The sequence below is a fragment of the Mesoplodon mirus genome (assembly GCF_964341445.2).
Source record: "Mesoplodon mirus genome assembly, chromosome: 10".
Lineage (NCBI taxonomy): Eukaryota > Metazoa > Chordata > Mammalia > Artiodactyla > Ziphiidae > Mesoplodon > Mesoplodon mirus.
The window spans coordinates 28,132,094-28,156,673 of record NC_138986.1 but is presented as its reverse complement, the minus strand read 5'-3'; the positions used below and the strand labels follow the sequence as shown (position 1 = coordinate 28,156,673).

Here is a 24,580-nt window from a genome sequence, read left to right as displayed (position 1 = left end):
TTTTATTCTACAAGTAAGGAGAAGTTATTGAAGAGTGTTAATGAGGAGAGGGATAACCCATTCTGACTTATATTTTAAAAAGATCACTCTGGCTGCCATGACTTACAGAATCGATGAATAAAGGGATCACACATTTAGGACTGCCCAAGACAATCCCAGTTTATATGCCTGTTGTCTTGGTGTAACTGGATTTCTGCATCGACAGTAAGAGACAGTCACAATATGCAATAAATAAATACATAAACACACTTTAAAAAATGAAAAGAGAGGGGCTTCCCTGGTGGCGCAGTGGTTGAGAGTCCGCCTGCCGATGCAGGGGACACAGGTTCGTGCCCCGGTCCGGGAAGATCCCACGTGCCGCGGAACAGCTGGGCCCGTGAGCCATGGCCACTGAGCCTGCGTGTCCGGAGCCTGTGCTCCGCAACGGGAGAGGCCACAACAGTGAGAGGCCCGCGTACCGCAAAAAAACAAAAACAAAACAAAAAAACAAAAAACAAAATGAAAAGAGAAAAAGAAAGAAGGTTGGTCAAGAGGCACGCAGGTCATTGCGGCAACCTTCATCAGATTCCCTTGTTCCTGGTGTCCCTGCCCTAGCTGGGACCCTGGGGTCCTCCCTTTGATTCTTGACCTCAGGCTTGGGATATGTTCTTGTCCGTATTATCTGGCCATCTCTTGTGGTGAAATAATATTCAATATCTGGTATACAGAAAAATATTGAGTGGAACGTGTCTCAACTCATTTATCCCTCACAACAATCCTTGAGGTAGGTATTACTCCCACTTGCAGACAAAGAGGTAAAGAATCCTGCCTGAAGTCATATGGAGTAAAAGCGGCCAAAGCAGGACTTGAAGCCAGGATATCTGGTCTGGACTCAGTGTTCTTAAGCCCTCTTCTAAAATTACTCCTCAATGCGAGAGACCTAGACATGTTTAGGGAACTACAAGTAGCTCAGAGTGGCCAGCCTTGAGTATTGGGGAAAAGTTGGAAATAAGTCTACAAAGGTAGCAGAAGGCTTCCGACCACATGCTAAATAGCTTAGCTTTCAACTGGTAGGAGATGGGGTGCACCACAAGATCTTTAACATATGATCATATTTATGCCTTGGATAAATAACTCTGTGGAGAACGAATTTGGGAGGTGAGTTGGAGGAGACTGGCTCCTGACTGAGCTTCTTCTAAAGACTGGATATCTGCCCCCTTCCTGGACGGGGCCTTTGGACACCTGTTGTGAAGAGTCTGCTTGCTTTCCGCTTATAATGATACACAGGACTTCTCACAACCGAGGTCTGAGGCTTCTGACCACTGGATCTCCTTTCAGGACACCAGAGCTGTTCAGTGTGGCTCTATCAAGCACAACAAATTTAGATCTTCAAACTCATCCTCTTTTCTGAGGTTCAAGCCTATATTCTCAGTTCTCTACTGAACATTTCTACTTGTTCATGGCTTCTGGTTATCTGAAATTTAACATGTCTAAAATTGAATCTATTATTCTCTAAAAATCATCCTTCATCCCTATTTTTTAAAAAATCTGTTAACTGAGTCATCATTCTCTCAGTAACCTATGTCTCCAGCCATCATTTACCTCTTTTTCTTTTGAGTTTCTATCATCAGTTCCAATTTCCAAATCTTTCTCATAAGCATACCTCTATTTCCATTCCCATTGCCCCTTCCTTATTCAGACCGTTAGCACCTTGAATGTGGATTATAGTAGCTTCACAGGTCATTTACTTTCTTCTAATCTCCACCTACCTGCAATTCCATGAGCTGCTTTTATTTTAATTTTTTAAAAACATTACCCCTTGATCATCTTATTCTCATGCTCAAATGCCTTACTGTTGCTTATATTGATAAAGTCTTAATTTTTTACCTAACATCCAATGATCTTTATAAATCATGCCCAAATTACCTTTTCTTAATCTATCTCATGTTCTGAAATGCTCTGCTTCAGGCAAACTGTCTCCATCTATAAACTCTGTGTACTTTCCTTCTACGATCTTCGGTCACACTGTTACTCTGGTTTAGAACATCCTATTCCTTTTAAAATCCCATCTGTCCTTTATGATCCAGTTTAGCACCTTCCTACTCTAAACAGCCTTCCCAAATCACTACAGCCCTGGGAATTCCTAAAGCACTCACGGCCCATCCCACATTCCTATACTTGATTACAAGCTGCCTTGTTGACATGACATCTGTACTATATTGCTCTGAACTTTTATCCATTTCATGTATTGAGATTTAACTATTTACAGTTCACTTTTCTAACTAGACCAAGAGCTGCTCAAAGACATAAAGCATGTTTTATACTTTTTTGTATTTCTGCTTTCCCCCATACCACTCCCACACCTACCCAGCACTTGATACTGTACTGTCCTATGGGCACCGTACACCTAATGTTTGCTGATAATTTAGAAAATAAATTCCTATTATGCCACTCTTATGTTATAGTTCTCCAGTAATATGACACTTTCAGAATTTTAAAACTTTCTCAGGTAGAGAAATTTAGCAAAGTCAGAAGAGAACTGGGGGAAAAAAGTCTGAGAAAAACAAATGTCAGCAGAGTATGCTAATGGGAAAAATCAACATAAGCTTCATAATTTACAGTATCTGGAGAAAAATTAATGTGCAAATGCTTAAGAAAATGTTATATTACGGATAACTCACAAGTGGTCTTAAAAAAGAACCAATTTTGCATTTACATTTGAATTTCAATAGAATTGCTCTGAATTGCTATTTATTGATAAGTGAAAACAGATTCTTTTATGACAAGTTATAAAAGCTTATAGTTTATCAGTTCCCTCTCCACCCTGCAATTGCCTTCAGGAAGAGATTGGCCATAGGTTCTATTTTATGAGTTTTATAGGGGCACATTCACCCTAGTTTACATACTATGAATTCCCGGAAAATTCTATAGATTGGCTGTCCCCCAACAGTATGTTAAAATGTGAAAGACATATTTTATGTAAACATATGTATAAATTTATTAAACTAATGTGAAATAATGCAATATGTAGCAATCTTGTGAACCTAGAGTGGGCTAAAGAATGATAATAATCTAACAACAGAAACAACTCAAAATGTTGTAGAACGAATATCATATAATCCATAATCATATAATCCCAAAGAGGCTCAGAATAAAGTTTAATTTGTATGTACATTTATGAATATGTTTACTGTTAAGGGCAAACAATACCCCAAACATCTCAGATATATTTTCATAATAATAAAACACTCTAAAACACAGTAAAGTTTACCACTGATGAAAAATCATGTGACAAAAATTTATCAATCAAGCCCTTAGAAAACCTAGAAGGAGTGTAACCGCAGAATGGATGAACAGCTTGTTAAACTGGTCTTATAACAATGAAGAATAATGAACCAACATTTAAATTTCCAATCAAGCTAGGATATTTTAATTCTTAATAATTTATGCAACACTTTAACAGATGGCAAAAGTGTTCCATAACTGGTATAATTCTGATTAGACAGGCAGGAGTTTGTTTCAGCCTGCTGTGTTAGATGTGTAGACCTCTACGAAAACATAAGCTATAATTTTATAAACTGACAAAAAATCTCTTTGTTAAAAGAAAATTTGTTCTCACTAGTGGGGGTTGTGGGATCACTGAATAAAATAAGAAGAAAGAAATAGTATTAGTTAGGGTTACAGGTTTGGAATGCAGAAGCTTTCCAAAAATGATTGACTACAATAGGCCATGTTGATGTTATTTGAATTTTATCGTACCAGTTTTCACTGGAAGAGATTCAAAAACAGTTCTCCTCAAATCACTAAAAATACTTTATATATTCAACATGGCTTACCATGTTTTAATTCCACCAGAAAATAGGAAAAGCTATGGGGACTGCTGTGCATATGACTGTACATTAAAAGGCAGGTATGTTTTAACTAAGTCCTTCGTGTAATAACCTAAAGTAAGAAAAGACCAGACATGTGGGTGGAAGACTTCCTTATGCTAGCTGCTATTTCTCTTTGGTTTGCAAATAAGTCCTCCATTTAAAGTAACTATGGGACTCAAGCCTATGCTGATTTAACTATTAACTTACTTTTACACCTGCCTTTCAGGGTTCAGACAATGACCTCCGATTAATCTGAGTCTGATATTATCCTTAACTTGCTGGAGGTTATAAGCAGGTGCAGCAACCAGCTCTTAAAGTGGCATGATCTAATTATCTTCATGTAATCTAATATTATGATTGTATAATGTCTTTTTTGCTTTTCCTATAATAGTAACACGACTGAGTGAATACCATTCAGCCCAAAAATCAGTGAAAAGAAAGCCACATATTTATGCATCAAATCTGAGCTAAGACATTAGGTATAAAGAAAATGAAAGAAAATCTGTAATACATGAACAGGCAAAAAATGCTACCTATACAAAGGAATAACTATCAGACTGATTTGAATGTCTCTCCTGAAATACTCAATGACAGAAGGCAAAAAGATGATCAATTTCCACTATGTTTTGAAGGGAAAAGGTTATATTCAAATAATTAAAAGCCCTGGCAAGCTGTTTTATGCAAAGACAAATGAGAGATATTTTAAAATATGCAGATTCAGGTAATATAATTCTCAATTTATACTTCTTGAAAAAATAACTTGAAAATATACTCTTAGATATGAACAAAATTAAGAGCTCTGAATGCAAAAAAAAAGTGATTATAGCCAGTTAAAAGGAAGGTTTGATTCTTTTTGGTGAAGGGGGTCATGCCATGTGGGGATATTCTGTTTTGCTTTCTATTGAAGGAAAATCAAAGATATGGTATTATTTATGTCAAAAAGAAAAAAAATTCCAAACAAAAAATTAAAATTCATGTAATAAATGACAAAAAAGGGAAACAAGTAAATTAAAAAGAGAGTGGGAAAGAACACAGAACCAAGGGACAAAAGGGGTTTTGTTCTCAGGCTAACCTATATTCACTTAAATAACACTACTGCATCCCACTATAATGCTATAGGATCAAACTATCCTCTGTAACCATATATTTACAGAAAAGTTCATTCCAACCTGAAACGTCAAGAAACACATCTTTCCCTGTCATAGAAGCCTAAGAAAGTCTTGCTTCCCTCCCCTGCTGAATAGTCGTAAGTAGCATCTAGCACTCTCCTAGACCCCAGCCATTCATGGTAGCACTTAGAGCCAAAGGAATTGTAGAGAGGTAGGCTGGAAACTGGTGGCTAAGTATGAGGACAAGAGTCATTCAGAGCCTCAGCCATTCTGAAATCCTGGCCCACTCCCCTTCTATTTTTTTTCTCAGGCCCAAAGAGTCTCTCTCCTTTTTAGCCAGTATAGTACAAAGTTTGAACTCACAAATATCCCACTTTGTAAAACTTTTAGACTTTTTCTTATTTCTTTTCTCTCTAAGTATTTTCTTCTCTTAAACCCTTTAGGGAAAATAAGGGCACACTGACACAAAGGATGAAAATTAGGTAAAATTATATTTCTGTGAAAATCAGACTTTATCTGTCCTGGGGCCCAGCAGAGATCGGGTAATGAACAGACTTGTGATTCTATTTAGAGGTTATGGAGAAAGGGCCAAGGTTAACTGTCAGCAAGCTGGGGAACTATGGGGGAGAGGAGAAAGGTTGTTGAATATGCTTAAGTTGTAGTAAAGAGACAGAAGGAGAAGAGCTCAGAAAAAGACATCAGAAAGGAAGACTGGATCAAGTCAAACCTGGGGATCTAATGAGTGTTAGGGCAGTGTCTGTATACACCAAGTATTTTAAAACTTATCAACTATACAGAGTAGAAATGTTATTAATATATTAGGAGCCACCATTTAATAATCCAACTGGGAGAACATAACCAAAAAACAACGATACCTAAACTATTATGCATTAAATTTTGTTCCTAATTCACAGGAGTAATTTCGAGATCAGGGCTCTACTGTAAATTTTGTTCATGCCATTATTTCTCATGATTACATGAATATTTGGTTCTATTATTGTATGATTTAATTCACATGGGAATCTGCCATCAGCCTACAGGGTGAAACAAAAAAACCTGGCAGGTTACATACACTTTTCTGAGTTCCAAAATGTACAAAACACTCAGAATGTAAACAAGGCACTGCAGGAAAGCCTACAGGAATAAAATAAATTTCAAAAGTATATAAAATAGTCAAATGAGTAGATTATTCAAATACCTTTAAATAATTAATTTTCCATAATTGCTAGCCTTCCATTTTAATATTAATGAATAAAATTTACATAATGTTACGGCCATTCTTTTAGCATACTTACTAAAGGATAACTGGAACACACACACTATGTCCATGTACCTTTTTATGACTATGCTAATGATTAATTCCTTAAACACCAGTCATTTCTGAAGCCCCACGTATTAAGTTAAAACATGCTGAATCAATTATATGGATTTATAACAAATAGAAAAAATGGAGTCAATTTGTCAGTGAGGAAAATATTAATTATCAATAAAATTCAAATATAGTTGAATACTTTTTTATTTTCTTAAAAAAGGTATTACTAAATCTTTCTCACAATAGGAAATGCTGAATTGTACAGAGTACTTGAAAGATTTATTATATAGAAAGGATAAGAAACAAGAATATGCTTAGTGAAGAGATATACTCTAGTCTATTTCTTGTGAATCTTTCAAGTGGAAACCAGCAACTGAAGTGTATTTCATACATACAAATACTATATACAGAGATTAAAAGGGAAATTTATTTGTCTTCATTCTATATTATTTTCTATAATTATTTTTAATATAGTAAATAGATACTATAATTATTAAATGCCTTTTGTTGTCTGGTAGTAATAGTAGTGGGGTGAAAGATTAGATTTCACTTTTATAATAATAAGGCATAGTAATCTACAAGAGAAATGAAGCATAATGGCCTACTTTCACTATTACAAAACATTCACTCTAAATAATGATGCTAGTGCAGAAAATAACACTCATTTTTACAAGGGTGTAAATCAATTTGCATAAAGATTTACAGTACTTTATCAAAAGTATAAAGTATTTTAAAATTAAATACCATTCTATTCGTAACATTAATATAAACAAGTACCTGTAAGAATGATACAGCATCTTATTTTCCTATATCTTAGTAAAAATTCATAGGTTATCTTGATTAATTAGAAAACATAAGGTTAATTTTCTTAAAGGGATATAACTCTTGGCAAAAGGTAGGTTACAAGAGTTTTCTACAATGGCATTTTGTGTCACTATAACCAGTCTTATATTGTGCCTTCTTAACAGTTTTAACAATGTAGAAATAGATTGCCTTACCGTTGGTGCTGTATCTACATGGTGGTTACAAGGCTTTCTTTCTATACTGATAATCCCTGTGAAATGAAAAGATTGTGAATATTTGCTTATTATACCTATACATTTTATTTTGAAAACATTTATGTCAGCAAGACATGACTCCTACAGCCTACAAGAGAAAAGCCTCACTTGGATGGCAGAATCCTTTAAAGTGATATCATGAATTCTTTGGTCAGAAACAGTTGGGAGAGTTTGGCTAACTAAGAGACCTGACTCAAGGTGAGCTAAGCCAATTTCCTCATTCAAGTGGCATCCAGCAATAGCAGAAGATGTGCTCTTATTCTGTTCTCAGCTCAAAAATTATACCATTATCTCCCTCTGCTACATTTCTTCAATGAAAGTTTTGCTTCTGTCTTGAGGTCATCAAGTTTTCATAAAGAAATATCACAAAGTCTATGAAAAGAATCGCTTCCTTATTTTCTCAAAAACAAAAAATAAATCTATTTGAATTTCTCTTTGATCATCTGATTTCGTACTATGATACAATCGGCTATCTATTCAATCACCACAGAGTACTGAAGAAAAAAAAGTTCCCTTGATTCTCTGGTTTAAAATGACAATATAGACTGCTAACCTTGAGAAAAATCATTTTATCATGTATAGATTTATCTTTTTGATCCCCATGTCCTCTACTGCATTTCTTTGTAATAAACAGCTTCTGAGGATGTAACACATTGCATCTCATCTGTAAAGATACTGGTTCAAAATCAAGCTCAAGTTTAAAATGAACACAGGTGTGGCTCTCATTTACTTTTCAATCTCTGTCAATCAGCAGACCAACATGTGAATAGTTAACATGTGAGTAGTTTAACAGTTTGTTAAATAACGCTAAAAGCTAACCACACAGGGGTGGTTAGAAGTGAGAATTGCAATGCACTGTTAAGAGCAAACAGTACAATTCCTAGTTGAAACAAAACACTAGTTTCTCTCATTTATAGGCATTTAACTCATTTTTTCTTAAAGTATAATAAATGAGATCAACACAACACAATCACTTTTTATCACTTTTGTAAGAGTATATTCAAAATGAACTAAGTACTGTGAAACAAGATTAAAAAAAATAGTTTTTGTTTCATTTAAAAATATTCTCCATATGTATTGTTAGCCAGTGAAGTGTAAAGCACTATACTACCTGTATTCAATCAGCTAATATTTAGTTGTAAGTGGCTATTTGGCACTCAGTGATAAAAGATAAATTATAAAGGATAAATTATGATTTCTGACCTTAAGATTCTAGTAAAACAGATGTCCTTTTTTGGAGAAATACTATACACCAAATTAACAGTTCTGTCTTAAATGTAATAACAGAGTCTTTAAAGTAATTTTGATGGAAAGACATTTTTATTCTTAGATAACACTGGCCTTGAAAAGTTTTTTTTAAAACCCAAGTAACACATATTTGAAAATATTCAAATAATGCTGATCCTTATTGTAAGACTTTACACTGAAGTATACAGAACTAATGGTGAAATCCTCACCTCCTCAGCCCTCATGCTCTCACAACCCTCTCTAGCTGCAACCGCTAAGAATAGTCTGGCACGACAGACACACTGGCTTTAAAATGAGACTGGTCATACCACGGGGTTCAGGAATTAGCAACAGCTTACATATGTGTTCTCACTACTATAATCTGACTGCCATAAAATAGGCCTAGGCTGACTACTGATTTTAAAATTCTTATCCAATTAGAAAGTAATTTCAAAATGATGAAAATTAAGAAAACTAAAAAACCCCCAAATCTACATTCTTAGCTTATGAAAGTACAAAGAAAAAAATTACATGTTTTACAGTTTCAACTTCAGGATAAGAATGTGGTGAAAACTAGAATTTTAAAATGAATTTTCTAAAGATATTGGGTTGGCCAAAAAAAGTTCGTTTGGGTTTTTCCATAACATCTTATGGAAAAACCTGAACGAACTTTTTTTGGCCAACCCAATATAAGCTTAGTTTTAAATTTAGATTGCCTACTGAAATAATATCATTTAGAAATACAATCATACATGTTTGTTTAAGCTTTCAATAGAGAATATACAGAAAGGAATAAGCTTAAGGAAAAGCATCCCCAAATATTTTGCTATTTTAAGTAAATTTTACCAAAAAAAATCTATATTTTATTTCCCTTGTATCTGATCAAACATTCCAGATGTTTCTGTGAAAAGTTATTTCTTGGATGGGATTGACATTTAAGTTAGCAGACCTTGAGTAAAGTAGATTGCCTTCCATAACGTGGGTGGGCTTCATCCAACCAGATGAAGGCCTGAAAAAAGACTGACCTCCCCTGAAAGAGGGAATTGTGCCAACAGACTGCTTTCACCAGGGTATGTCCAAGTGTGTCTTTGTTATTATTAATCTTTCTTGGGACTTGATAGCCCTTTAATCTGCAGAATCTTATCATTCTTCTGCTCAGGGAAGTTTTATTCTGCTATTTGTTTAATTCTGCAGCCCATTTTATTTTTACCTTTATAATTTTTATCTTTTGATAATGCCACTTAATCTTCTAGGTGAGTATCTTCTTTTTCACTTTGTCTAATGATTTTAAAATCTGAAATCATGTTTATTTCCTTTCCAGAGGCCTACGAAGACTAAGGCAAGAGGGATGGCAAACGCTGGACAGTATCTCAGAAGATGAAGTTTTTTTTTTTCCTGGGATCTCAGAGGCAATGTGTCAGGCAACGCGTGGGAATGGGAGGGCTGTGTCTTCCTTGGTGCTGAGCAAGGAGCTGTGCATGGAAAACAGGCCTCTTCTCAAGGTGTGGGCAGAAAATGGGTTTTCCAGAGTTCACTGAGGGCTCTCAGCCAGCAGAAGCTATAAATCCTCTGGGTAACTGGCTATTATCTGTCAGTTTAATGTTTGTAGTACATCAAGGGCCTGGCAGATCCTATGGACCACAATGGTCCTTAAACAGAGGCCTATACGCCCATCCACCTGGAGGAGTTTGCTTCCAGGACTGGTTACTGGGAGATGGCTGTAAACTGCAACTGATGAGACTTGAGAGGAGAAGCTTAATCCTGTGCCTTAGAACAGGGGTAACAGTTGCACAGGTTTGTTTTCATTTTTTTGCTATAGTTCGGACCTCCAGCAGAATAGTTGGGACCACAACCACGAGCACGCAAAGAAAATAAACTCTGGTAAGGAGTTTCAGTAACTTGAAGATCAGCAAATAACCTTATATGACTGGTAGTGCCACTGATAACAATGGAAAAATTAGAGAATCTCTTAAATTAAAATAAAACAAAACAAACAAAATTTGACAACTATTAAGAATTTTAAGATAGCTAATTAATAAACAACAAAGATAACACCACTTTAAAGGGAGGAAATAGCAGCTTTCAGAAAGTAAGTCAGAAGATGGGTCACACAACCAAGGAGCAGCAGTACCATTACTGAAACCCATGCATCTAAGTCACAAACCTCCAGACCCATTTGTGTGTTTGTCTAGCCCCTGTGGTCAGGATCTGATTTAATTCACTTTTGTATCCATAGTGCCTGGTCCAAATGCTCGAAACACAGAAGGTCCTCAAGAGTTAACTCAAATATTAACTGAATGAATTAATCTACGCCATAACCACCGGGTTCATATTCTACAATGCAGTGTTAACTGTGTGTATTAGTTATCAGAATGTTTGAATTAATGTTCTAGGACTCTTTTTAAAAACATTAATTAACTACTTCCTTTGGTAATGTTTCTAAACCTACTATAAAACTGAAATGTATTATTTTAAAATTTTCCTAATTTTCCAGACATTAATACACTCTGGAGAAGATAATGAAGAAATTTTATGCTTCTTGGGAGATGCTTTGGGTATTTTACTTTGTGGAAAATCAGAACATGACATTATACCCCACTTGTACCTGACTGATTGGAACAGCAGAATTATATATTTTTTAGTTTCCTTAAACTCTACCAACCTTCAAGTCAGGACCATGATCAAAGGAAAGAAAGAAAAAAGATGATCAGATTTATTGCAATAACAAAGCAGGCCAAACAAAGTGCCAAATTCTGAAGCCAGAACATATATCCAGCAATCTTATGTATCATCACCAAATGATTATGGGCAACCCACCAAGCACAAGGCATTGTGCTAAGGACAGGAGAACCTCTCTCCTCCCTTCTATGAAACTTTCTAAAGAGTTATTTGTTTTAGGCAATACTATAACTATGCATCCTAATTGAATTTTGGAAATTGCCATTAATCTCTATATGGGGCACAGGGAGAATTATGCTTTATCTACAGCTAGGACAAATGAAATACAATTTATTATATTCCAGTAAAATACAGAATTTTAGAAGGCAAAGATCTTTCCTTCCAAATTCAATATAAAGATGTCTGTACGAAAACTGCAAGCCCTTCTCAAGAATTGGAAAAGAAGTAAAACTGTTACTCAGATAATATAATTTATACCCAGAAAGTCCAAAAGAATCAATGCTAAAACTAACACAACCAATAAGAGAACTAATAAATCAGAAAGTCAGCATAATATAAAATTTAATATATAAAAATCAATACCCTTTACATATTCAAACAACCAGTTAGAAGATATAATGAAAAAGCATACCTCATTTATAAGATTATCATAAAAGAGAAAATACTTGAATAAATACAAAAAATACATAAAACAGTATGAAGAAAATGTAAAAATATTTCTGAAAGACATAAAAGTAGTCTTGAACAAATGGAAAGACAACCCTTGTTCTAAGACAATGTAACATCACATAAAGGCCAATATTCTCTGAGATAATATATGAATTTAATGTGATTTCAATAAAATAGTTTTTGCCCCAGCACTAGACAAGTTGATTCTAAAATTCATATAGAAGACTATGCAAGAATAGCTAGAAAAATCCTGGGGAAAAAAGAGTGATGACTGAAAATAAATACTAAGTATCAATATATATTGTAAAAAGTCTCTGTAATTAAAACAATGTGGGGATGACACATGAGTAGACATGTAGATCAACAGAATGTATTAAAATGCTCAGAAAAAGATCCAGGACTAAATATAGCAACACCAATAGCGGGGCAACCTGACATTATATACCACCTGATGTGATGCAAAAAAGCACAAATCACTTACTGTATTCTTGCCAAAAAAAGTCTGGCTTGGATCTAATCATGATAAAATAGACAAAATCAAAACAGTGGATATTCTACAGGACAACTGGCTCAGGCAGACTCTTTAAAAAAGTTAATGTCATGAAAAACAAACAAAAAAGATTCTAGATTAACTGAGATTAAATGAAATTAAAATGACATAATGACCAATATAAGTGCTAATCTGGACTGGATGCTGTACAAAATAGGTAAGCAAATAAAAAATTACTTAAGACATCTTAGGCACAATTAGGAAAACATGAATATGAACTGTTTATTAAATGGTATTATAGTATCATTAGTTTTCCTAGATGTGATAATGGAACTATGGTTATTTAAGACAATACCCTTCTTGTTGGCAGATATATGAGTGAAATTTTAAAAGCGAAGAAGCAAATGTTGTGAATTTAGAAGTTTCATTTTACCTCCTTTTTTCAACATTTTTATGGTTTTAAAATATTTCAGAATAAAGTTTGGGAAAGGAGTGTAGGCCCTTAATAGACTTTTAGTGACCATATAGTAGGCAAGCAAATTTTCAGTGGTTTTGAAAATTGAAAAATCTTCCATATAAGCAGAGTAAACAGGTTTAAAATTCTCACTGAAAAAACTTCTCAGCATTATTTAAAACAAAGAGCCAACAGAAAATCAAAACACTCACTCTGGATTGATTAGAACACCTTCCTAAAAATGAGAGAAAACTCCACAATTAATGCATGAATGTATTTATATTTGACATGCTGATAGCACCACTCAATAAATCTACTGTTTATTAAAAATAATAATTTTAATTATAATAATAATTATATTATATATAATATTAATATTATTATATATAATAATAAAATTACCACCCTGTTCAGAGATATGAGTTGTTTATAATCTCTACTATTAGACTTTGTTCCTTTATAATCAGGGAAAAAATACATTCCAAAGAACAATTTATTTGTATAATATATCCTGACTCGAGCTACTCTGTAATGTAGTCAAAGACTGGCTCTGGCAGTTATTAGATATGTGACTTGGGCAAGTTATTTATCCACTCTATGCCTTCATTTCCTTATTCAGTACAGGGGAAGCAATATGTATCTCACTGGCTTGACGGGAGGGTTAAATTAGTTAATTAATATAAAAAATACTTCAAATTATACCTGGCCTACTGAACGCTGAACATAATTGATATATATTCAGAATGTTTATTTTGATTTTAATGTTTAAAATATCTGATCCAGAAGGAGATCAAGATGGCAGAATAGAAGGATGCTGAGCTCACCTCTGCCAATGAACACATAAAAAAAAAAACATCTACACGTGGAGCAATTCTCACTGAAAACAAACGGGAGACTGGCAGAAAGACTCTCCTACAACCAAGCTTGTAAAGAAAGATCAGAGTCGAGTAGGAAGGGAGGAGAAGTGATCAGGTTGGGACCTGTGCTCCAAGGAGGGGACACAGAAGAGGAGGAGGATATCAGGGGCTCAAAGATCCTCCCTGAAGAGTGAGGGGTTTGAACCACATCTTGGGCACCCCAGCCCTAAGGTTCAAAACCAGGAAGATGGGTACCCTTAGTGGGTTTGAAAACCAGTGGGACCTAAAGGAGGACTGTAAGAAATCGAGACTTCACTCATGCAGAGTGTGCACTTGCTTGCTTACTCCCTGAAAAAGGCAGAGGAAGTAGATTAAAACTGCCCGGGGCTATGGCCAGTTTCCCATAACTGGCTCAGTGCATGACCCAGCCTGCACCAGGTGCCTGCTCCAGCCCCTCTTGCTCTGGTGCAGCTCCTTCTAGGGCAGAGGTGCTGATGCTGAGGAGAGTGGGCTCTTGTAGGGGTTGGAGCCGGCTTGGACCTGGCACTGCATGTGAACAGGGTGAGGGCAGCCATGGCTGACACTCATGGAGGCAGCAGATCAGGAGTGGTCTGCAACTCTGACTGGTGTGCCATGACCATCCCAGCATGTGCCCAAGGCTGGGTGTCTGCTCTGGCTCCTCTTGCTCCAGCACTGTTCTCCTCTGGGGAGGAGGTGCCATTGCCAGGAGTGGGGAGAACACATACTTAAAGGGAATGGAATAAGCTCGGATCTGACCCTCAGGGCTTCTGTTCCACCTCCTTGGGACCCACCCCCACCCCGATATGGTGGTGATGCCTAATGAGCACAGGAAAAGTCTGGGCTCACACCTGGCTCTAGCTCTAGCCCCTCCATCTCTAGCCCCTCCATCTCTAGCCCCACCTCCCACCAAGGTGATAGCTGCCAGCACACCCTCGGGGAAGGCATGACCCTTGCTCATTTCAGATCCAGCTCTAACATCAAAGCCACTGGGCACATGCAGACTACATAGGATGCTCCCACACAAGAACACCTCTTCAAGACCACAATAGTTAACTGTTTCACCTAATTTCATAGAGACATAGAAAGTTAAACAAAATAAGAAGACAGAAGTTTTTGTTTCAAATGAAAGAAGAAGAAAAAAAAACCTGAAAGAACAACCAATGAAACAGATAATTTACCAGATAAAGAGTTCAAGGTATTAGTAATAAGAATAGTAACTGAACTTGGGAAAAGAATAGATGAACAGGTGAGAATTTTAGCAAAGGACTAGAAATCATAAAAAGGAACCAGTCAGAGCTAAGGACTACAATAATTGAAATGAAAAACATAGAATTAACAGCAGACTATGTAATACAGAAGAATGCATAAATGATCCAAAAGATAGAACAATGGAAATCATCCAATCAGAACAGCAAAAAGAAAAACAAATTTTAGAAAATGAGGACAGTTAAGGGACCTCCAGGACAATATCAAGCATATTAACCTGCACATGGTAGGGGTCCCAGAAGGAGAAAAGAGAAAGGGGTTAAAAATATATTTGATGAAATTATGGCTGAAAACTTCCCAAAGCTGAAGAAACAGATTTCCAGGTACAGGAAGCACAGAGTCCCAAACAAGATGAACCCAAAGAGGCCAACACCAAGACATATCATAATTAAAATGACAAGAGTTAAAGATAAAGAGAGAATTTTAAAGGCAGCAAGAGAAAAACAGTCATATACAAGGTATCAAGCTTTCAGCTGACTTTTCTGCAGAAACTTTGCAGGCTGGAAGGCAGTGGTATGATATATTTAAAGTGCTGAAAGGGAAAGACCTACAGTCTAGGATACTCTACCCAGTAAGGTTATCACTCAGAATTGAAGGAGAAATAACTTCTCAGACAAGCAAAAACTAAAAGAGTTCATCAATACTAAACTGATCCTACAAAAAGTGTTAAAAGGTCTTCTCTAAGTGGAAAAGAAAAGGCTACAACAAGAAAAGTAGTAAGAATTTATAGGAAAGGAAAAATCCCACTAGTAAAGGCAAATATATAAGAAATGGTATGGATCAACCACTTAAGCTAGTATGAAGATTAAAAGACAAAAATTGTAAAATCAACTATAACTACATTAAACAGTTAAGAGATAGACATGAAAATGTAAAATATGATATCAAAAACACAGAACATGGGGGAGGGGAGTAAAAAAGGAAGATCTTGTAGAACGTGTTAGAACTTTAAAACAAGTAGATATAGTTATAGGTCAACATATATGAACTCCATGGTAACCACAAATCAAAAACCTATAACACATACACAAAAATCAGACAGAAAGGAATGTAAGAATAACACTAAAGAAAACCATCAAACCACAAGAGAAGAAACTAAAAGAAGAAAAGAAGAGAGAACTACAAAAACAACCAGGAAACAACAAAAAGGCAATAAGTACATACTTACCAATAATCACTTTAAATTATCAGTGGACTAAATGCTCCAATCAAAAGACATAGGGTGGCTGACTGGATATAAAAAGGTGTATTTATATGTTGCTTATAAGAGACTCACTTCACAGCTAAAGACACACACAGACTGAAAGTGAGAGGATGGAAAAAAATATATATCACACAAATGAAACAAAAAGAAAGCTGGGGTGGCAATAGTCATATCAGGCAAAATAGACATTAAAACAGTGTCTAAAACAAAGACAAAGAAGGGCATTATATAATGATAAAGGGATCAATACAAGAAGAGAATATAACATTCATTAATATATATGCACCTAATATAGGAGTATCTAAATATATAAAGCAAATACTAACAGACTTAAAGGGAGAAACTGACAATAATACAATAATAGTAGGGGCTTCAACACCCTAATGACATCAATGGACAGGTCATGCACACAGAAAATCAATAAGGGAACAGTGGTCTTAAACTCCACTTAGACCAGTTGGACTTAGTAGATATCTTCAGGGTATTCCACCGAAAAAGATGAATACACATTCTTTTCAGGTGCACATGGAACATTCTCCAGAACAGATCACATGCTAGACCATAAAACAAGTCTCAATAAATTTAAGAGGATAGAAATTATATCAAGTATTTTTTCTGACCACAACGGCATGGAACTAGAAATTAGAAAGAAAAATGGAAAAAACATAAAAACATGGAGACTAAACAACTTATTACTAAAAAACCTATGGGTTAACAAAGCACATGCAGACTACATAGGATGCTCCCACACAAGAACACCTCTTCAAGACCACAATAGTTAACTGTTTCACCTAATTTCATAGAGACATAGAAAGAGACATAGAAAGCAATCAAAGAGGAAATCAGAAAATATTTTGATATAAATGAAAATAAAAACACAACTTTCCAAAATCCATGGGATGCAGCCAAAGCAGGTCTGAGAGAGAAGTTTACCACAATACAGGCCTACCTCAAGAACCAAGAAAAATTTCAAATAAACAACAAAACCTACTATCTAAAGGAATTAGGAAAAGAACAAAAACAAAGTCCAAATTCAGAACAAGGAAGGAAATAATAAAGATTAGAGAGCAAATAAATGAAATAGAGACCAAAAAACAATGGAAAAGATCAGTGAAAACAAAACCTGGCTTTTTGAAAAGATAAAATTGGTAAGCCTTTAGCCAGGTCCATCAAGAATAAAAAGAGAGGACCTAAATAAACAAAATAAGAAATGAAAGAGGAGAAATTATAACCAATATCACGGAGACACAAAAAAATCATAAGAGAATACTACAAACAGTTATATGCCAATAAATTGGACAACCTAGAAGAAATGGATACATTCCTAGAAACATACAATCTTCCAAAACTGAATCAGGGAGAAAGAGATAATCTAACAACTAGTAGTAAAATTGAATCAGTAGTGAATTGAATCAGCAAACAAGTTCAGGACCAGATGACTTCACAGGGGAATTCTACCAAACATACAAAGAATATATGCATTATCTTTCTCAAACTATTTCAAGAAACTGAAGAGAGAGGAACATCCCAAATTAATTCTATAAGGTCATCACTACTCTGATACCAAAATAAGACAAAGATACTAAAAAAGAAAATACAGGCTTAATCTATACTTATGCTCCAAGCCTGTATTTCAAAGTATGTAGTCTACTTCCTAGCACAGGGCTTGACTCATAGTAGGACCTTTAATAAATAAGTTTCAAATAGATGTGCAAGTTATTTGATGTCTTGCTCTAGATGTCTGCCAGGCATCTCAAACTCAATATATCCAAAACACTGTATACAATTCATTATCATTTTCCCAATATTCCTATATTCCCCTATTTTTGTTAATGGATTGCCATCCACTCCTTCACCGAAATTAGAATCCTTAGTTATCCTCAAATTCTACTTCTCTATCTCTTAAACCGTTCACATTCCAAATTTCTAATACCTTAATAACTTAACATCTCTAGTTTCTTACTTCAGTCCTGTTCTCCCACCTCAATTATTAAAATAATATTTTAACTGGCCTTCCTAGCTGGGATGCCTTAATACTTTTTATAATTGACAGTCTTCTCATCTTGCAACAATTACTTTAAATATTGCTTTCTCTACAAGGAATTATTCGTCATTACGTCGTATCTGCTCTCCTGTATACTTTGTTCATATTTTTATTTACAGCAAGTATTAAACTGTACAATCCCATCCACCTCCCCCTTTTAAAAATACATCTGTAGTGAATAATGCCAGTGTTGGGGATAGGGCAGTGCTTTGCACTCATTTATATAAGGTTCTGTATGATCTGGCCTCTCGCTATCCCTCTGACTTCTACTCTCCCCCTCATTCCTCCACACCAGACATATTAGCCTTTTTGCTGTGCAAAATGCACACTAAGCAAATTTCTGACTTGGGATCTTGGTTGGGTTTGCTATTCTTCCTGACAACATGGCTTTCTTTCTTCTTCAAAATTTTGCTCAAGTGTCACCTTCTTTGTGAAGCTTTCCTTTACCACCCATTAAAAACAGCAACCTAACCCCACTCCCCAGTTCACCCTATCCCCTTTCCTTGTTTTGTTATTTATTCTGTATTTATTTGCTTATTGTCTGTCTCTCTCCACTGGAAGTAAGCTTAAACAAGGACATGGATTATTATCTGTTTTGTTCACTGATACATTCACATAACACTTATAACAGTGCCTGGGACAAAGTAAGTACTCACTGGGTACTTACTGAATGTATGAATGAATCTTGCATTCCCAGAATCTGTATATGCAGGAATTAAACATCCTTTAGAATTAAAAACAAAAAAAGAAGAAAGTTAACATGAGAAAGGATTGAATAAGGGAAAACTATTTTCATCTACTACAGTGGTACAGTATTGAGAATATAAGAAAGTGAGAATTCATTTTCCTGGGTCCATCCATAAAAGATCCAATTTAAATTCTAGACAGAGACAATAAATTTAAATTCTGAAAATAAGCATGATAATTTAGAAGACGTTTTCCACAACTCAAAGCAATGAGAAGTCATTTTAAAAATATGATTATGCTATATCAACTTTTTCCCTGTTAAAGTTCACTGAATATTAAGTACATTAATTTGCCTAACTGCTATACTTTGCATTTACACTGCCTTTAACATTAGTTTTTAAAGTGTTTTGCTTTCAACTGTTTATTAAATCTTCGCTTGAAAATATACAGATTGAAAAGACTGAGGAGACATTAAGTATCAAGCCTCATAATATTACTACAAAAATAAAGAAAAAAGAAGAAAGAGAAGAAAATGAGACTATCCTCTCCCCAAAAAACCTCAAACTTTGTTGACTCTGTATTGGCCAAAATAAAAAACCTGCTCACTGCCTACTTTGCTCAGACAAATTTAATAGCTGTGAGATGTGAAAGACTGGATTCCTTTCAAAAGAAGGGCAGGTATACACAACACACAACACACACACACACACAGTGTCACTCACACACATTAATATAAAAGAAACTGGAGTGCTTTTTATGTATTAACTCACTTATTCCCAGAATACCACTGGGAGGCACATTTGAAAGATGTAACATAGTAATTAAGGCTCTCACATGACTTGAGACATATTAGTCTCCTAAAAGGCCAGCAATAAAATCCAGATTCCTCGTTCTAAACTGCCATTTAGAGGAGTCTTAAATGGACAATATTGTTCTATATTGTAAAGACAACACAGAATTAATACATTTAATCGAACAGATTCCTTTCTCTGAGCTCTCTTAGTGTTTTATGCTTATCTCCTGTTGAACTCATCCCCAACATATTATACCTCTTTCTTTGCCTGCTGGATTCCCCAACTAGACTGGGAGGACTTTGAGGGCAGTCTTTCAGCTTCCATTTCCCCAGGGCTTAGCACAGTCCCTAGTGCATAGTAAGCTCGCCATAAACATTGGTTGATAACCTGTATGAATTAATTTTTGATCAAGTATAAAAAGGTTTTTATTTTTTAAACTAACAGTTTTGTAGGGTGCTTCTACTAAAATACAGTATTTCTGGTTTGATAAAAAAGAAAAAGATGGACACTAGTCAAAAATCATTCTCAATTTTACTCCTTATGAAATTATAGTTGAATGTTTTTTCAGAGAAAGTTGAGGAAAAAAGTAAACTGACTGAAATTAGAACATTAAAATAATGTTCTACTTTTTACTTATCAAACATTTATACTGCAAAAACCACTTAAATTATTTTTTTAAAAATGACCAGCCATTCCACTTAGTCATTTCTTAGTTTCCATATTTGTCATCAACTTTGCTCTCAAGACTTGCAGAAAAACACGGAGTTATTCTTTACATTTTCATTCACTTTTCACTAAGGAAAAATTTTCCTGAAAATACATGTTTAAAATTCTGGAAAATACAAATCAGCATTATCTAGACATCTCTATCATTACCAGAAGGTCTGGTTCCTCAACTTAATTTCCACTGTTAGTTGGCATTTCAATAAGTGATGGATATTCATTTCCAGAAAACATTACCAGTAAATTCTATGATATCATAGTCTCTTCACTATCTAGACCAAACTGACTAAACCACAAAATGCAAAAAGTATGCAGTTAGCTACTCTACATGAAACCTTAGGGCTATTCTGAGTACAGTATTAGAAAAGTATAATCTAACTGAGTAAGAGTAAATGAAAACTTAATTTAGATAGCTCTCCTACTCTGAATTTCCAGGGCCTTCAGTAGACACAAACCAAAATGTTTAAAAACTAAAGTATTTCTTATCATAGACTTAATTCACAAAAAAGTTAATTTGGGACACAGAAATTTACAAAGGAAATAAAAATTATTTTTAGGATGTAAATAGGATTTCATTTTTTTCCCCATGACCAGGGGAGGGGAAACATAAGGAGCTGCTTCCTTGGTTCTAAGCAGTGCCTACCCTAAGCAAGATTAGTAAATAAAAAATAATTACCGATTTTTTAAACTCATAACTTTTCAAAGAATAATAGAACATAAAGACTGAAATGGATTGTGATGTGAAATCTGTGAAAATGCTAATGTGTTGGTATATAAAGGGAAGGAATGGGTATATGTGATTAATAATATGGAATAAAATTTATTCTACTTTAAACATGAATTAAACTATTTTTCATTATCATAGATGTGGTCAACATTTTGATATACAATGTGTTCACTATAATACTGGAAAACTAAAAATATTCATAAGCTCTAGCAATTGAAGAAAGGCTTCAAAATTATGGAATACTTTTCTTTAAGACCAGGCATTAAGTTTATTATCAGAAAAAGTTACAGAAAACCATAGAAGTACATATTTGGGAATACATTCCACAACATCTTTTTGTATGCCTAACTGCCTTAAAAATGGAAAAACTGTCATTTCAGTTTGAAATTATAAAATAGTAAAATGTGTCTTATGGTTGATATTAAACAATGTTAAACATAGTCTTTCTCAAACTATAAAAAACAAACAATAAAGTTATGCCTGGTCAGAAATAATTTTGCCATTTTATAACCTGTCCTCTCACCTTGCCTGTTGCAGTCAATATAAAGTTGTTGTAATTCTTCCTCTAATCCTCACTTTGAGTGGATTGGTTACTTTATACTATCAATTTTCCCTGGAGGCACAGCAGTAAATTATAAAACATTCACTATTTTCACCATGATATAAATTATGTTCTGGATAAGGAGGCTGAAACCTTCAAAGTCTCCTACTTCAGGATTATATAATGAAAACTACTTTTGTCTTGGAAGTGTTTTAATCAGTATGCCTAGAAGTTGTATTTTGAAAAAATATGTACTGAAAGAATATGGATTTTAACGTAAGACATACACTAAATTTATTTCTAAGAGCATAGTGATTTCTCTTTCTAAAATTTAGTGGGAAGTTAAGTAAATTTAAAATCAAAAGGTTCAATGATTAAAATAGTTCTGGATATAGTCATAAAGATACTATCTATAATTCTTACTGCATTATAAGTCAAACACAGGTTGGTATTTAAAAACTTTCACTTGCAGTAAACACTTTCCTATCCTCTATTTTCAAATGACAAGTCACTAAGATGAAATCACTTGCTCCAGGTCACAGCATAAGAAACAGAATCTGAATCTAAATTCAGGTGTCTCTGACCTCTTGGCTACGCGCTACCAGAATATGTGGTACTAATTTAAATACGAAAAATAAGAAACTTCTGGAGTCTCTATTAAAGTTAATCAATGCACAATCGTGATGATGAAATATCATGAAATCTTCAGGATAATACTTTCAGGAAAGTTTTAATACTAAAGGCATTATTTGCATTTAATTTAAAAAATGGGTAATCCATTCTTTATATTCTAACACCTGATTTGTCTGGTGTCAGATAATGAAGATTTACATCGAAGTAGATTTTGTAGATCTGTACTGTCCAATATGATAGCTACTGGCCACATGTGGCTATTTAAATTTAAATTAAAATGAAGTAAAATTAAAAATTTAGTTCCTCAGTCACACAAGACACATTTCAAGTATTCAACTGCCACATGAGGCTGAAGGTTCCCATATTGGACTGTGCTGGTCTAGAATTCAGGAAAGAGGTCTGGGCTGAAGATAGACATTTGAGAATCACTGGTGTGTGGGCTTTACTTAAAGTCATGAGTTCATCAAGGAAGTGAAGTATAGGGAATAAAAGAGGATCAGATTGCAGTGGAACAGTCTAAAAAGATATGGAAGAAAAGAGGAAGAATCAGCAGAGGAGAATGAAGAGCAGTAGCTAATGAGATAAGAGAAAAAACCAAGAATGTGGTGGCCCCCCAGACACCAATGTATTAAGAAGCCATCGAATGTGTCAAATGCTGCTGATAGGTCAAGCGAGATAAGGACAAAGAATTGACCACTGGAATCAGCAATGTGTATAGGTCACTGGTGAGCCTGAAAGAACAGATTAGAAATTTCAACAAATTTACAGAAGATGAAAAGTGATTAGAAACATCTGTCTGAAAACATTATGGTGGCCTGCTGTAGATACAAAATCTGACAATGAAACTCAGAGGAGCTGTGAACACAGAATCAGCATATTTGGTGGGGGGCAAAACAAAACATAATCCAGGAGAAATAATGGAAGGTTCATATGTAAAACACTTGGGCCAGATAGGCTGCAGATCCCACATAAAATGGATGCTGCTGAGCATTAACCACAAGCAAAAAAAAAAAAAAAAAAGTCAGTGGCACTGTCTCTAAAAATAATATTGAACAAACCATCTGGACAGAGTGAAGACTTCTAGAGTGGATACTGCTGTCCTGCTTATTCTCTTTCTGGAAATTAGACCGACAGCCTGACAGGTGGACTCATTTATCTTACCTGTTTACTACCCTAAATATAAGCCTGCCAGTTAATATGTTTTAGCCATATATACAAAGTTCTCAATAGACTTTCTGCTCAGGTGACAAAATAGTTAGATTATAGAGTTATTTACACAACAGAAGAGGGAGGGACACCATATTTGTATCCAGTCATTCATTTAAAAAAAAAACAGATACCAAGGATCATCAGATATAAAGGAAAAATCATTGGCATAAAAGAAAAACACAGGATACATTAACAGATGAAAAAACTGAACATAGAGGAAATATCAATTCAGAGAAGAGAACTTAGAGATCTAGGAAGATATAATGGCATCCACAGAACTTTGATACTAGGAAAAAGGAACAAACAGGACAAGAAAGAAACCATAAAGATCAAATGGATGATTGGTGAACTAAGAAAGACTTAGAATAAAGGAATGAGAGGGCTCTGCAACTGACTAGTTAGAAAAAGGAAAGGAGAAGGAGTCCATAGTTTCCACCTGAAAAACAGTAATGCTAACATCAAGAGTAAAATTCAGAAACTCCTTTCAGGAAACTCAACCTCACTCATGGCATGGCAATGATTACATTTCTGTCACATACATGACAAAAAGTGGTTAGCTTATATACCTTGCTACACAAGTTTGAGGCTGAAAATCTTTTCTGAGATTAGATTTCATATTTCAGAGCCACATATACTACAATAGCTCTGTTTAACTTTGCCTAAACTCTCAGAAATTTCATACTTGATCTTTTAAAAAAAGATGCCATATGCAAATAACTTCTATAAATCTTTAAAATATAAAAAGACAAATTAAGAAGTTATTATTACATCAGTTGGAAAGCTTTGGAAAAGGTAAACATCAGAATACCTGTAAAATATAAATTCAGTGATCTGGCATGTACTCTGGCTATGTTAGAATGAAATTATGTATTTTTCATATTCATTAAATCAGTAAGACTCATTTTAATTTCTCATAGTTTATGGTTTTCAGTTGCTTTCTTGTTATTTTTCACTGTTAATTATTTTACTTTAAAAATTAATACACTGGGCAAATGTCACAGTATAATTTGACAACTAAATTTAGT

General features: G+C 34.7%; 1 protein-coding gene across 1 annotated transcript in view; it reads right to left on the bottom strand.

The window, feature by feature from the left end:
* The window catches only part of AHI1 (Abelson helper integration site 1), a 202,686-nt gene that overhangs the window by 80,689 nt on the left and 97,417 nt on the right, over positions 1 to 24,580 (bottom strand). Inside the window, exons 22-23 of the mRNA XM_082634082.1 lie at positions 18,909 to 18,965; positions 7,271 to 7,326 (exon numbers count right to left, since the gene is read on the bottom strand). Of these exons, the coding sequence (XP_082490208.1) occupies positions 7,271 to 7,326; positions 18,909 to 18,965 (113 nt within the window). The remainder of the gene's footprint in view (positions 1 to 7,270; positions 7,327 to 18,908; positions 18,966 to 24,580) is intronic.